Genomic DNA, 13,657 nt, shown 5'->3' with positions numbered 1-13,657 from the left:
TACTTCATTAAAAATATATGCGCATGCTGTTCCTTGGGCTAAAAGCTTCAAATTTAAAAGAGCGTAGAAACAATACTGCAAGATAAACACACAATTAACAAGAGGAGCTGGTAGTTGAGGAAGCCTACACAAAAAGATTATTCTTTAAAAAGTTAACAAGATAGATGGTAGTGCTAGGGCTGCCATGCAGAGAAATTAATTCCTTTGATTGGAAAGCTGAATACAATGTAACCTTGAAGTCTACCTAAAGATGGGAATAGACCTCCATCTGCAAATAGTTATCCCCTTTGTCTAATTTCTGTAGAGATTCTCAGTCATCCAGGTCATGGTTGTTCCAAAAATGCTTTTTCAGGAGGCAACTGGACTTCCTCGTTTTTTTTTTCTTTTGAATGCAAATTGAAACGTCTTCATAAGAAAAAAACAAATTCCAGTTGCCTCCTGAAAAAGCACTTTTGGGACTTCGTCTGATTTGTGTAGGAGAGGACCGTCTTGTAGGCATCTGCCCATAGGGTCAGATCTTCTAAATGTTGCCATCACACAATAGCTCCTTTGTAAATAGATTGGAGGATTCTGCCACTAAAATTTATGCACGAGGTTCAGCAGATACCTGTACCTTCAGTCGTCTGTTCTACCTCTTCTGCTAAATGATGGAAGCCGTCTGCTTTAGCTCATACTCAAGATGCCCCATTAATTCATGATCCTGCACTTCAGAAATCTGCAATTTGTAATACATCTTTTTGAATTCTGAGTTAATCCCTTCCACATTGGATATATGGAAGATGAAAAAAAAAAAATTCCTTGGCATTCTCAGATCAAAAGGCTGTTTCCGGTCTTTCATATATTGGTTTGTGGACTTCATTCTACTGAACCACTTGAATTTGGCTGGATGTCTCTGTCTTGGTCTTGACAGCAACAGAATGACTTAATAAATCAATTTTATTATCCCAGAAGGTGTTTTTTTTATATTATCTGCATTCATCTGATGAACTGGGTGCACTCCTATCGTTGTAGGGAGGTAAGGAAAGAGGTGGTGAACATATGAAGATTGTTTTGTTAACTAGGAGTTATGGAAACATTTTAAAAAAATGTAGTAAATGCTTAAAAGCAGAACCAGGAAGAAAAGCAAAACAAAGGAAGTACAAGCTGTAAAAAAAAAAATGAAATGCCAAAGTAGATTAGAACTGCATTTTAAAGTATCTTGAATAATTTAGGACTTCAGAACTATTGTAACAATCAAGTTAGTATCAGGGAGTATATTAGTACAATATGAATTGTAAATCAGAATGAGAGCCAATCAAGGTTTCTATGTCACCTAAAAATTACATCTGTATTTAACAAATCAGACAAAAAGCTAACACTGTATGCAAAAATCCAAACTTTGTATGTATTACAAGTCTATATGTAGAATTACAGTCCATAGATGGCTTCCAAGTTGAATTAAATTCTGTTTCAGGGTTTTTCTTTTTCAAATTTTATTTTTGACAAGTGACGCATAATCCTACAACTTATTTTGGCATTCTATTAAAGAGGGAATTATGTGTGATTTCCAGTAAAAGACTTAAAGTATCCTGGCAACGGTCATCATAAACAAAGCCAACTTGGTATACTTTGTCGTGATGTATGGTTTTGGTGCTGTTTAACTGAAAGACATCTGCTAAGGAGGCGAATTCAGCCTTAAGATTTATTTCATTCTGAAATAAACTGCCTTCCGGAATGATTGAGCTTTACAACATTGTCCCCAGATACTAAAAAAAACCCACAGACTTTTGCAAGCTACTTGGGTCATTGAGAATTAGATGCATAAATGCTTTGTTGTTATTATATTACATTTACAAAAGTTTCTAGAAAATGAATAATCCATTTTGTTAACCATCAGGGGAGTAATAGTTTGGCGTAAAAAATCTTGATAAATTTAATATTTATCTTCCACCCCTCTGTGGTGATAAATTTATTATTTATTTTCCAGCAATATCTCTCATTGTTACACATTAATTATTCTGTTTTAATGGTGCATCCATTTAAAAACCGCATTAGCAGACCATAGCTCTTCCATCACTATTTCTTGAAGTTGAAAAGCTTGTGAAAATTTAAACCTGCGTCTAAATCCCATTCTGAGCCATGCAAGCTGAAATGGGTGACTTTGGCCCCATCACTCTCAACCCACTGAGTAGTTGTTGGAGACGATCCCAATAATACGAAGGGAAATCCCATGGAAGCTCCCGGAGCAAAGACAGGAAATAAACCTTGAGCCACGGACTGTATCGATTGAGTGTCTGGTGGCAACCCCACCAACTATGGCTGGTCCCACTCCTGCTGGAGGAGCTTTGCACACAAATAGACTGATACACTTTCAAACTTCCTTGTAGAGAAGGAATCCCCAGTCTTGGCAACTTTACAACTTGTGGACTTCGATTCCCAGAATTCCTCAGCCAGAATGTCATAGAAATGTCAAGGTGGGCAACTCCTGTTGCAAAGGACTGGGGAGCCATTTGAATGTCTGGCAAATCAGTCATTTATGAACAGATAAACAAGAGGTAGAGTATCCCAAAAGTGCTTTTTCAGGAAGCAACTGGACTTTCTTGTTTTTTCTTTTGAAGTTGTTTCACTTCTTATCCAAGAAGCTTCTTCAGCTCTGACAGAATGGTGGGGAATGGAAGGATTTACTCCAGCTGGTCATTTGCATTATTTTAGAGCGAGGGTCTTCAAACTTGGAAAGTTTAAGACTTGTGGATTTTAACTCCCAGAATTCCTGAGCTAACGTGACTGGAGGAGGGATTCTGGGAGTTGAAGTCCACAAGTCTTAAAGCTGTCAAGTTTGAAGACCCCTGTTTTAGAGGGTCGTTGAGGCCACTTGAAGATTTACGTGTGTCCTCAGGGTCACCTGAGTAGTGCTCCTGGTTCCTATAGTCTTGCACTTTTTTCCCCTTGGAAATCCATTCCTATTCCCACACTATTCCAAGGGTGTTCATCCCAAATTGTATAGCTAAAAGTCTATAGAGATTTTCAGTCATCCAAAGAAAAAGCATCTCCATGACCTGGATGACTGAGAATCTCTACAGACTTTAAGAGATAGAGTAACTTCTCTCTATGGGTGCTGAACAGGAAGTAGTTCCTGGTTTTTGTTTTTTGTTTTTCCTGCATAAGCAGCCTATGCAGTAGATTGAACTGTAAGCAAAATATTTGACTAAAAACCAAATGGAGCTGTGTGGTTGAATCAGGAATTAGGTTGGGCCCTTGTGGTTCCAAATTCATAAAAAAAATACAATTTAATACAAGAAATAAAGTAGACATGCTCAACCGGTTCTTCTTGATACTTTTAATTTGCACTTAAATTGGGCCAATCTTCTTCAACAAAGACTTCTAACAATAACAGACCTATTTTTGTTACAACATACCTTTTGATGGGCGATGGCTTCGTTTCAGTGGTTCTATAAAGTGTTGCCTCAAAACACACAGCCATCCCTCCTCCTCCTCTGATTGTTGGAGTGTCAAGTCTGCAAACAGAATAGCCAGCAGGGAAAAGAAGTGCAGGTGGCTGCAGCTGGGATAAATATCTAGAGATAATGGTAATTTGTAACAAGTTGGGTGTGATACTGATATTCTTCGGATGGTAAGGTGATTTTTAAAATGATGACCCAGATGTTTAAGGATTTGCAGAAAGGCGGGCGGGCGGGTGGGTAGGTAGATTTGGATGGATATGTATAGTTCGATAGATCTGTATAGATTTGTCTAGATAGATTGATACTAGATTTAGATTGATAAAGAGTTGTACAATGAATGGATACATTTATGTAAGGTTTAGATTGATAGATTTATATAGACAGATTTGTGTAGGATGGATGGAGATAGATTAGATAGATAGATAGATAGATAGATAGATAGATAGATAGATAGATAGATAGATCTATTATATATATAGAGAGAAATGTTGGTGACAGACAGATAGATAGAATCAACTATCACAACTCTTTACTTTTCTTGGTTTGGAAAAGGTTTTTTTTTAAAGTTTTGTTTTGCATATTATTCTATTCAGTATCAGAAGATGGGTATGGCCCCTAAGACTTCAGGGTGTACTCATGAACACAACCCTTCTTTTTTCAATGTTGAAGTTCCAAGAAGACTGTCCCTCTCTTGTCTTCTCCAAAGAGTTAATAACGAGACTTCACTCCCTCCCTCCCTCCCTTCCTTCCTCCTCCTCTCCTAACACAGGGCAGTGTTGGGCGCAGACAGCCTTCCTCCTCACGTTCCCGCTCTCTGTGCTTTGAGAGAGCCTGAGCAATTGGCCCCGTTTGGGAAGCCAAACGGAGCCAAGTACATTTAAGCCTTTCCTCAAGCAGGAAACGGGAATTAATGCGCTGCGTTTCTCATCCTGTGGTTGAAACTTCTGCTGCTAGGAAGAAGCGGCAGCTGTGCGGAGCTGCTCCTGCTGCTGCTGCTCTTCCTCCTCCTGAGAGAACTTAAAATGCAGGTTTTCCAATGTTGTCTTGGGGAAATGGTACTCTCAATATTTATCTCAAAGCCTTTATTATGTGCAAGCAAACAGTGGGTAGATAGAAAGGTGGTGGTTGGTTTTTTTGTTTTTGATGGGGTGGAAGCCTTGAGAAGGTTCGGTGGCTGCGTTTTGCAAAAGCCGGTTGGTGTGTGTGTGTGTGTGTGTGTGTGTGTGTGTGTCTGGGAAACGCATTGGGATAGAAAGAAGGGGAATGTAATAACATTTCTCTTACTCAAAGCCTCCTCCTCCCCACCCTTCCTCCCCCTTAGCAGCATTTCCTTTGCTTCTGCTCACGGTTCTAATTCCTCTGCTCTCCGGCTGGCCCTGCTCTCTTGAAACCCCCTGATCCAAAACCACGTTTCTTTTCTCTTGCTTCAGAAACCCGACGTGAGGCTGTCCAGAGGGAGCATTGATCGAGAGGACGGGAGCCTCCAGGGCCCGGTAAGCACACACGTCCCCCACCAGTCGAACAAAATGCTGCTTTTGATTTTTGTCTCACTTTTACCGTTTTATTAATTTATAATATGACTTACAAAAAGAATACAAACTGAATGAGAAACTGCTGGTGAGCTTCTACCGCTGCACCATAGAGAGTATCTTAACTTACTCCACCTGTGCCTGGTTTGCCAATTGCACAGGGGCAGATAGGGCAGCACTCCAGAGGGTGAACGTCATTGCCCAGAGGATCACTGGTTGCCCTCTCCCCTCTTTGGAAGAGCTTCATAGCTCTCACCGCCTTAAGAAAGTTCAAAACATTCTCAAAGATCCATCTCATCCTGGGCACCCTGTTTTTTTTTAAACTATTACCAACTGACAGACGGTACAGGATAATAATAAAAACAAGGACAAATAGACTGAAAACAGCTTCTATCCCAGGTCAGTAGCTCTTCTGAATTCTGCAGTATTGGTGCAGTGTCGGGGGTTCAATGTGTGGAAAAGGTTCAATGTGTGGAGTGTGAAGGAGGTGTGTTTGTGTTTATTTTCATGGTCATGATGCACACTGAAGATGGTGTTTGATTTTGTTGTATGAGATGCAGTGACAATAAAGTAAACTAAACTAAACAAAAGCAAATATTAGGGAAATTAGGGAAGGAAAAGGGGAAGTGGGTAGTGGGGGAAAGGAAGGGAAAAAGAAAGACAAAAAAGGCATTGACTTCTGACTTCTTTGGTGCAGTAAAATAAGGGATTTAACATCTAACTCAATTTTTTACTTTTTTATGACAATAGAAATTAGCCATTTCTATAACGACGAATCTGTCTAATCGGTAAAACCCAAAATCAAAGTTTCATCTTTTTCCACCTCAAGCACAAAGTCCAGAAATGGTTTCCAAGTAGAAATGAATATATTTGTGTGTCTTTTTTTCTTTTATTTATTTATTTATTTATTTATTTATTTATTTATTTGATTTGTCAATCGCTTACAAGATAATAGGTATAAGTATGTACGTAGTTATGAATACATGAAATGGGTACATATAAGAAAAATAAAAAGAAACAATAGGACAGGGACGGTAGGCACGTTGTTGCACTTATGCACGCCCTTACAGACCTCTTAGGAAAGGGGTGAGGTCAATAGTAGACAGTCTAAGGTGAAAGTTTTTGGGGTTTGGGGAAGAAACCACAGAGTCAGGTAGAGGATTCCAGACATTGACCACTCTGTTGCTGAAGTCCTATTTCCTGCAACCAAGTTTGAGCCATCTCTGCTAACACCTGTCAGTTTCTGTAGCCATTCATCCATTTGTGGGGATCGAGGGGACCTTCCATTTCAGTCGTCTTGCTGCTTTTGATTTTTCTCAGTGGGAAATGAGGTTCCCCTTCCCATCTGCTATCAGGAGATGAATTCTGATTCGCTTCAGAAATGCGATTATATTTCCCTGAAACCCTTCAGGAGGTTCGGCTGTTCCCCATAACCTCACTGGGAGTAACTTGTTTTTCCTGCTGCCTCTGGAATGGATGCGTTCTTGCCTTGCGCGCGGTGCCTGTAGATAATGGCATTTTGCTAGGAAGGCTCTCGGAAAGAAACAGCCCTAGTTAGCGGGAATCTTCATGTTTACGGTGCGTCCTCGTGTGTTTCATACATGTACTATATTGTCAGAGGGGCGGGGTTTCTCTGGTGGAACCTGCCCAGGTGTGTGCTTCAGGTAGGAATGCTGGCAAGGAACTATCCTTTGTGAAGAACCACGGTGAGAGTCCCTCGTGACACTGCTTAAATCAGGGTCCCCAAACTTGGCAACTTGAAGACTTGTGGACTTCCAACTCCCAGAATTCTCCAGCCAGCTATGCTGGCTGGAGAATTCTGGGAGTTGGAAGTCCACAAGTCTTCAAGTTGCCAAGTTTGGGGACCTCTGTCTTAAATGGAGGGCCTACACCAATTGCAAATACAAGACAAAGAAAATAAGGAATGGTGCCCAAAATATTCAGCTAAATTATTTAGGGGTGGGGAAACTTCAGGATTGGTTCACAATTTAAACAGGATCTGCACTGTCCATGTTAGAGATCTCTGGAGAAATTTGAAAAGATGGTAGGTAGGTATGCTTGTCTAAGAAATGTGTGAAACCTATTGAATGTTCTTTTCAGAACGGTTTCCTTTTTTTAATATCCTTTAGGTGATGCCTTTCCTATTTGTAAAGCTTTGGGGTTGTTTTATCTTTGTAACTGCTGGTTCAAATGATCTAGCGTTACTATTTAAAGCAGGGGATCCTCAAACTTGGCTACTTTACGACTTGTGGACTTCAACTCCCAGAATACTGGGAGTTGGAAGTCCACAAGTCTTAAAGTTGCCAAGTTTGGAGACCTCTGGCTTAAATGGAGGGCCTACACCAGTTCCAGAGGATAAGGCTCTCCAGGACTGAAGTCCAAAAGGGAATTTAGTTGTAAAACACGGGGCACAAACCTACACAAAGGTGCCAGAAATGTATAGGTGGCTTCATTCGAGGCTAAAGCCTGTTCAAAAACTGGAAGCAAAATGAGGTGCTTTAGATCGACCAGTCCCAAGAATTACTGGTTTAAAAAAACAGTGATTTTTTTTTCTCTTTATCAATGTGTACGAGAGAGGAAGAAGGAAGCAGAGGGCAAAACACAAAGAGTTGGAAGCAGAATATATAACATTGCCAGGAACTCTTGTAAAATTTGGTGAATAAAGCACAACAGTGGTACAAGAAAAGGAATTGTTTTCCTGATTCCATCCTCCTTCAGTATCCTTCGTGATACTGTTTTCTGAATTTTTTGCAGTGGCATTTGCACATGTTGTTGCTGTGATTCATTTGCGTCACGTCCCACCTTTTCTTGGAAAGTTTGAAGTGTTATAGATGGGGAGGCCCCTAGTTTTATCACTGTCACAGCCATCACACTGGTTCTGTTTAATTCTTGGGAAAGTATTCCTGTGAACCTTTATGGAAAATGCACCTGCGAGTTTATTTTTTTTTACTCCCTTTCATGGTTCAAAATGCTGAGAGAGCTGAGCTAAGATGTGTGACTTGATTCAGGAGCGAAATACTTCCTCAACCATTATATCTAGATTGTCACTTTCAAACTTCGATTTTTTTTTCATCCCTCCTGTGGGTATTTCCTCTGTTCCATTGTTGTTGTTTTTTAAAGTCCACATATACTCTTGAGAATTAATTGTAAGAGTGCTGTTAGATCAGCTAAGCAGCTAGTTAGAGCATGTTGAACAAATCGGCACAATGAATTATTTTTCATCAACCCATGGAAGCAGTTTGTTCAGGCAATTTATAACTTGGCCTTTATTTGAAACCTTTATTCGTTTGTTTATATTTTATTTGAGACCCCGTTTCTAAAAATGTGAATATCCAAATTCTTTAGTACTTTGCTCTGACAAATTCGAGACTCTAGATTTAAGGATATGTTTTCTGCTTGGCAGATTGCTTTATTTTTGAAATCAAAAGCCCTAATGCTGATTTTGTGTAGCCTTGCTTTTCCCAACAATTAAATTAGTAAAGGCAAAAATTTAACTCTGCTAATATGCTTTTTATAAAGGCGAAGGGCAAGCATGTTTTCCCACGAATTAAACCATTATCAGTACTCATAAGTGTCATTCTCCTTGTTGATCAATAATAGAACAAATTTTTATTTGGTTTGGCAACATGTTTTAAAAATCCCAAAGGTGCTTTTTTTCCCAAAAAGATAACTGGACTTTCTTAAGTTTTTCTTTGAAGATGTTTCACTTCTCACCCAAGAAACGTCTTTAAAACAGATGATTGAGAATCACCATAGGCATGCTTTAAACATATGATAAGATTTCAGTTAGGCTATAAAGCATTACAAATAAATAATCCTGGGCTTGTTTGTTTACTTCTGTTTTGTTCAACGACTGAGCAGTAATTACTATGAAAAATCTCTTAAACAATATGGTATAAGAGCTTTCCCAACTACGCTTCACCTATAATTCATCTTAAAGTCTTCAGAATTTTGGGGTGGAGGTCGTTACAAATGTCATTTTGTTTGAGTAATGATAGCCAGAATATATCAAGACAACACAGATAGGTTATGACATGAAAGAACTGGTTGTCTCTTATGAAAAAAAAGAGAGATAAAAGTATAAATGTAGTATAAAAACTTAATTGTTTTTCTCTGAAATTGAAGAGCAACGGGAGGAGGCAAATATGTTGAAAAAGCTGGATATTTGTTGTAGGGGATTTAGTTGGGAGGGGGTTGGATTGTTCACAAACTTTTTGCATGGTTAATTATATTAATTTTAATTTTTTGCAGGCTTCTAACCAGCACATTTATCAGCCTGTGGGCAAACCAGGTAAGTAAGTCACAATGTAAATTTTTAGTTTCTCCCTTCTTCCCTTCCCTTTTCTTTTTGGGAAAATGAATTTGAAGTTGTGGTGAAGAGATATAGTGAGTTTATTTAATGACATTCAGGAGTAACACACAAGTTTTCAAGTCTTCCATCTCCAGCCAGCACTGATTTGAGGACTCAGGTCTTTCTTTCTTTCTTTCTTTCTTTCTTTCTTTCTTTCTTTCTTTCTTTCTTTCTTTCTTTCTTTCTTTCTTTCTTTCTTTCTTTCTTTCTTTCTTTCTTTCCTTCCTTCTTTCTTTCTTTCTCTTCCTTCCTTCTCTCCTTCTCTTCTCTTCCTTCCTTCCTTCCTTCCTTCCTCTCTCTTTCTCTTTCCCTTTCCCCCTCTCTCTTTCTCCCTCCCTCTCTCCTTCCCTCTCCCTCCTCTCTGTCCATTTCACTAACCACAACTCTTCAAAGGGCATTTTAATAAAATATTAAGTCTCTACATGTCTTTAACTTTGGAGATGTTAAAAAAAAATCCAAGAGTCTCAGGGACAAGATACTAACGGTCTAAGCGAGTTGGTGGTAGATAAATGTTAAAGGAATTCAAGGTGGGCCGGACTTAGATCTCTTGTGGGTGCAAAGGGACTCAAGACTGATGATGTGTTTGACCCCTCCTCCCTTGGGTTCCACCTGGTCATCTCCTGCAGTCTCGGCTTTATCAAACCCAACGTCTTTTCTTCCTAGATCATGCTGCCCCACCCAAAAAGCCACCACGCCCTGGAGCTCCTAGCCACTTGGGCAGCCTTGCCAGCCTCAACAGCCCCGTGGACAGCTACAACGAAGGGGTTAAGGTACAGCACCGCTTGGAAGACTTGTCCGTTAGTCATCCAGTTGGATGGATCTGTTATTCGTGTCGAAGAGGGTTTTTCTCAACCTCAACTTTAAGATAGGTGGCCTCCCAAGCCCCAAATGGTGGTTACGTTGGCATCACCATTAGGAAACCCCAAGTGCCACCCCCGTATGTGTGCTGCTTTGTATAAACCCATCCACCCAGGAACACTCCTTGCTCATCCAGCTGTTCCAGCCTTTCAGTGGGGTTTTCCCCAAACTTAACCTTGGAGGGCTGAAGGGCCTCTTCTATGGCTACACCACCAGCTGAAAGGAAGAAGCCATGTTGCTTTTCCAGTCGTGGCTTGGAAATGGTTGGGACTAAAACTCCCCCAATCTTCTTCCTCGCCCAGCCCCAACTGGGAATTTGCTGCCACTACCCCATGAAGCTTGCCTGGCTCTTTGCGCTAGCCACAAACTTACTCCTTTCAGTGAGATTTTCCCAAGCCTGCCATCCTGCTTCTTATCTCTGCCTGGCTATGACTAAAATGACCACAGCAGGTCACATCTTCTAACTTAGCTACAATTAACCAGTTCTTTTTTTTAAATTGCCTAGCCTTTGAAACTGTTCTGGAAATGATTCCTTAGGGCAGGGGTCTCCAACTTTTTTGGCACCCGGGACTGGTTTTGTGAAAGACAATTTTTCCACAGGATGGATCCTCTTCCCTCTCTCCCTCCCTGGAAAATCCTACCCCCTTCTAGCACTGATGATGTTACCTAGTTGGGTATTGAAACATCTGCATGAAAATAAGCTCAGAGAGCACCAAGGACCCCACTATTCATTCAGCTACCAACCTTCTTGTCTCTCTATAGAGATAAGCATGAGTACAACATTTAGATTGGGGCACTGCAGCAGGTTGGCTTCCTAAAGACTTCAAGGTCAAATGGAATTTTAAAAAAAACCTCTTTAAGTTTATTTTCTCAACGAAAATAAGCTTCTGACTCCAGCACCCTAGTCTTTCCCAAGAGTTCTGTTCCCAATGAGGGCTGAAAATAGAAATTCTCATTAAGTGAAATCTATTTTAGAGCTTCCAGGGGTGGGGAGGGCAGCTTTAAAGGATGGCCCAGTTTATTCCCATCCGTGGAATTCAGTGAAACAATTGATAAGAAAATTGGTAAAAAATAAAATAAAATAGGGCCGAGCCATTTTCTCTCTCTGAATCAGGGATGTCCAATCTTGGCATTTTGGTTTGTGAACCTCAACTCCCAGAATTCCCCAGCCAGCATGGCTGGCTGGGGAAGTTTGGGAGTTGAAGTCCACAAGTGGTCTGACCCAGCTCCCAAACACGGCAAGCCATCTGTAGTTAAACAAATGTTCCCTTTATTAGGAGCGCCAGCAGCCCTGGCAAAAAGTCAATTTCTCTCTCACCGCAGGCTAACAAGTCTGTCCAGGCTAACAAGTCTGTCCGGCAGGGAGATGAATAGTTGTCTGCCACTCCTATTCATCTCCTCCCCCTCCCCTTTTATCCCCAGAGCTAGGATGGAGCTTTGCTTGCAGCCGTGGCTCTTCCATCCCAAGGACCGGCTCATTGATTCCCACTGCTCTCCTCTCCTCTGCCTCCTGCGCATCCATGCATCAGGCACTGGACCCAGCTGTTTCTCCTCTTCCTCATCAGCCACCTCCAGACCTGGGGGCTGTTGACTCTCCGTCTGAGGGCTGACCGATGGCCCAGGCTCCGCCTCTCTCTCTCTCTGCCAGCTCCATTCCCTCTTCCCCCTCGGAGTCCCCAGGTTGCCCTCATGCTAACCCTGACTCCACCTCCTCCTCCTCCTCCTCTGATTTGGCTGCTGGAGGGGCTGGCGGCCGATGGTCCGCAACTAAAGTTGCTAAGTTTGGACATCCTTACTCTGAATGTTCTGAGGCTTTCTTGGTGCTCAGATTAGTCACATGAACTGCTATGCACTCCAATAGCCCTGCCAGTGGGCCGTGGTGGATACGTGGTGACAGTGGCCCCGGATGGGGAAGCGGCAGGCTGAATAGCGGATCTGTACAGGGAAATAAACCCTGCTGGTTTCTCTGCAGAAAGACCAATACTGCAAAGTTTAAGTTGAAATGTAAAGTTCCTACAGAAGCGGCTTTAATATAAGGCAAGGGTCTCCAAGCCTGGCAACTTGAAGACTTGTGGACTTCAACTCCCAGAATTCTGGGAGTTGAAGTCCACAAGTTTTAAAGTTGCCAAGTTTGGGGATCCCTGATATAAGGGATAAAAGCCCCTGCTATAGAATACAAGCCCTCCCTGGTACTCCAGACCATCTCTTCTGGTTTCTGACTGCGAGGCTAAAAAATGACTCCTTTAAGAGAAGACATGAAATTATGCTGCTTTGTCCTTCTAGTGTTTTATCCCAGCTTTTCCAGGTCCTCCTCCTTGGGAACATCTAAAACCATCTGTTTTAACAGGAAAAAAAAAAAAGATTTTTAAAATCTGCCAAGCTAAACAGAAACTTTTTTTCTTTTGGAATGTTTAGTTCATCAAAAACTGTTGCTGCTAGACCGAAGGCAAAAAAATATATATATATCTGCTTTTCATTCTTCCATATTCTTCCACAGAAAGAGGTTCAAAACTTGTAAACGTTATACGGCTTTATTTTTTTTTATTTTTTTGAGTTGAATGAATGTGAAACTGGATACACACACAAACATGGAGAATCAAGCAGCTATGTTAAAACCATCTTAAAACCACGGTTTGCCAATAGTCAGAAGGATTCTGGTCTGATCTTTTCAGGCAGATTTTACAGGTAGTCCTTGACTTATAACCACAATTTGACTCCAACATGTCCGTTGTTAAGTGAGACATTTTGTCAGGGTTCCAAGTAAAATATCCATAGCAAACAAAACTCTATGAGGCAGGTGATTTCCTCAAAGAATAGGTTTATTGGATAGGTCATATTGGCACAGGCTAGTGGAAAACCGACTCTGAATATTCCCGTGGTTTTCCACCTAATTAAAAGGGAAAATTTGTCACTTCCTCAAAACAATCAGTCACATGGTCCAATCAGGGCATGGTCCAATCATGGTCCAGTTGCTAAGTGATTCCAGTCCCCTCCTTCTGAGCACCTGCAGGAATGTCCTTGGTTCCCACGAGAAAATTATTTTGCTTTGGCTGCAACACCCCCTACTATCTCTATTCTCTCTGTTCTCTGGTGTGTCAAGCACTGAAGTCTCAAACTGGCCTCAGTCAGGCCAGCTTCAGGGTTGGCCCATTTGTTAAGTGAGTTTTGCCCCCATTTTTCTTGCCACAGTCATTAAGTGAATCACCGCAGTGGACAAGTTAGTAACCTGGTTGTAAAAGTGAGTCTGGCTTTCCCCATTGGCTTGGCTTGTCCAAAGATTGCAAAAGGAGAGATTCAACCTGGAAATAAGGAGAAACTTTCTGACAGTGAGAACAATCAACTCATGGAACAGAAGTTGCCCTCGGAAGTTGTGGGAACGCCATCAGTTGAGACTTTCAAGAAGAGATTGGACTGCCATTTGTCAGAAATGGTGTAGGGTCTCCCGCTTGGGTGGCGGGTTGGACTAGATGACCTACAAG

General features: G+C 41.2%; 1 protein-coding gene across 20 annotated transcripts in view; it reads left to right on the top strand.

Annotated features, from left to right (window-relative positions):
• PTK2 (protein tyrosine kinase 2) overlaps nt 1–13,657 on the top strand; it is a 216,056-nt gene that overhangs the window by 193,270 nt on the left and 9,129 nt on the right. For all 20 annotated transcript variants that reach the window (XM_087962246.1, XM_087962244.1, XM_087962247.1 and 17 more), the window contains 3 exons: nt 4,871–4,933; nt 9,221–9,260; nt 9,984–10,090. In XM_087962246.1, coding sequence (XP_087818372.1) covers nt 4,871–4,933; nt 9,221–9,260; nt 9,984–10,090 — 210 coding nt within the window. The remainder of the gene's footprint in view (nt 1–4,870; nt 4,934–9,220; nt 9,261–9,983; nt 10,091–13,657) is intronic.

The sequence above is a fragment of the Notechis scutatus genome, chromosome 3, assembly GCF_049901735.1.
Source record: "Notechis scutatus isolate UNSWTSFEM ecotype Mainland chromosome 3, rNotScu1.2, whole genome shotgun sequence".
Classification (NCBI taxonomy): Eukaryota; Metazoa; Chordata; class Lepidosauria; order Squamata; family Elapidae; genus Notechis; species Notechis scutatus.
Note: the sequence above shows the minus strand (reverse complement) of the source record. Positions and strands in the feature narration are given on the sequence as shown.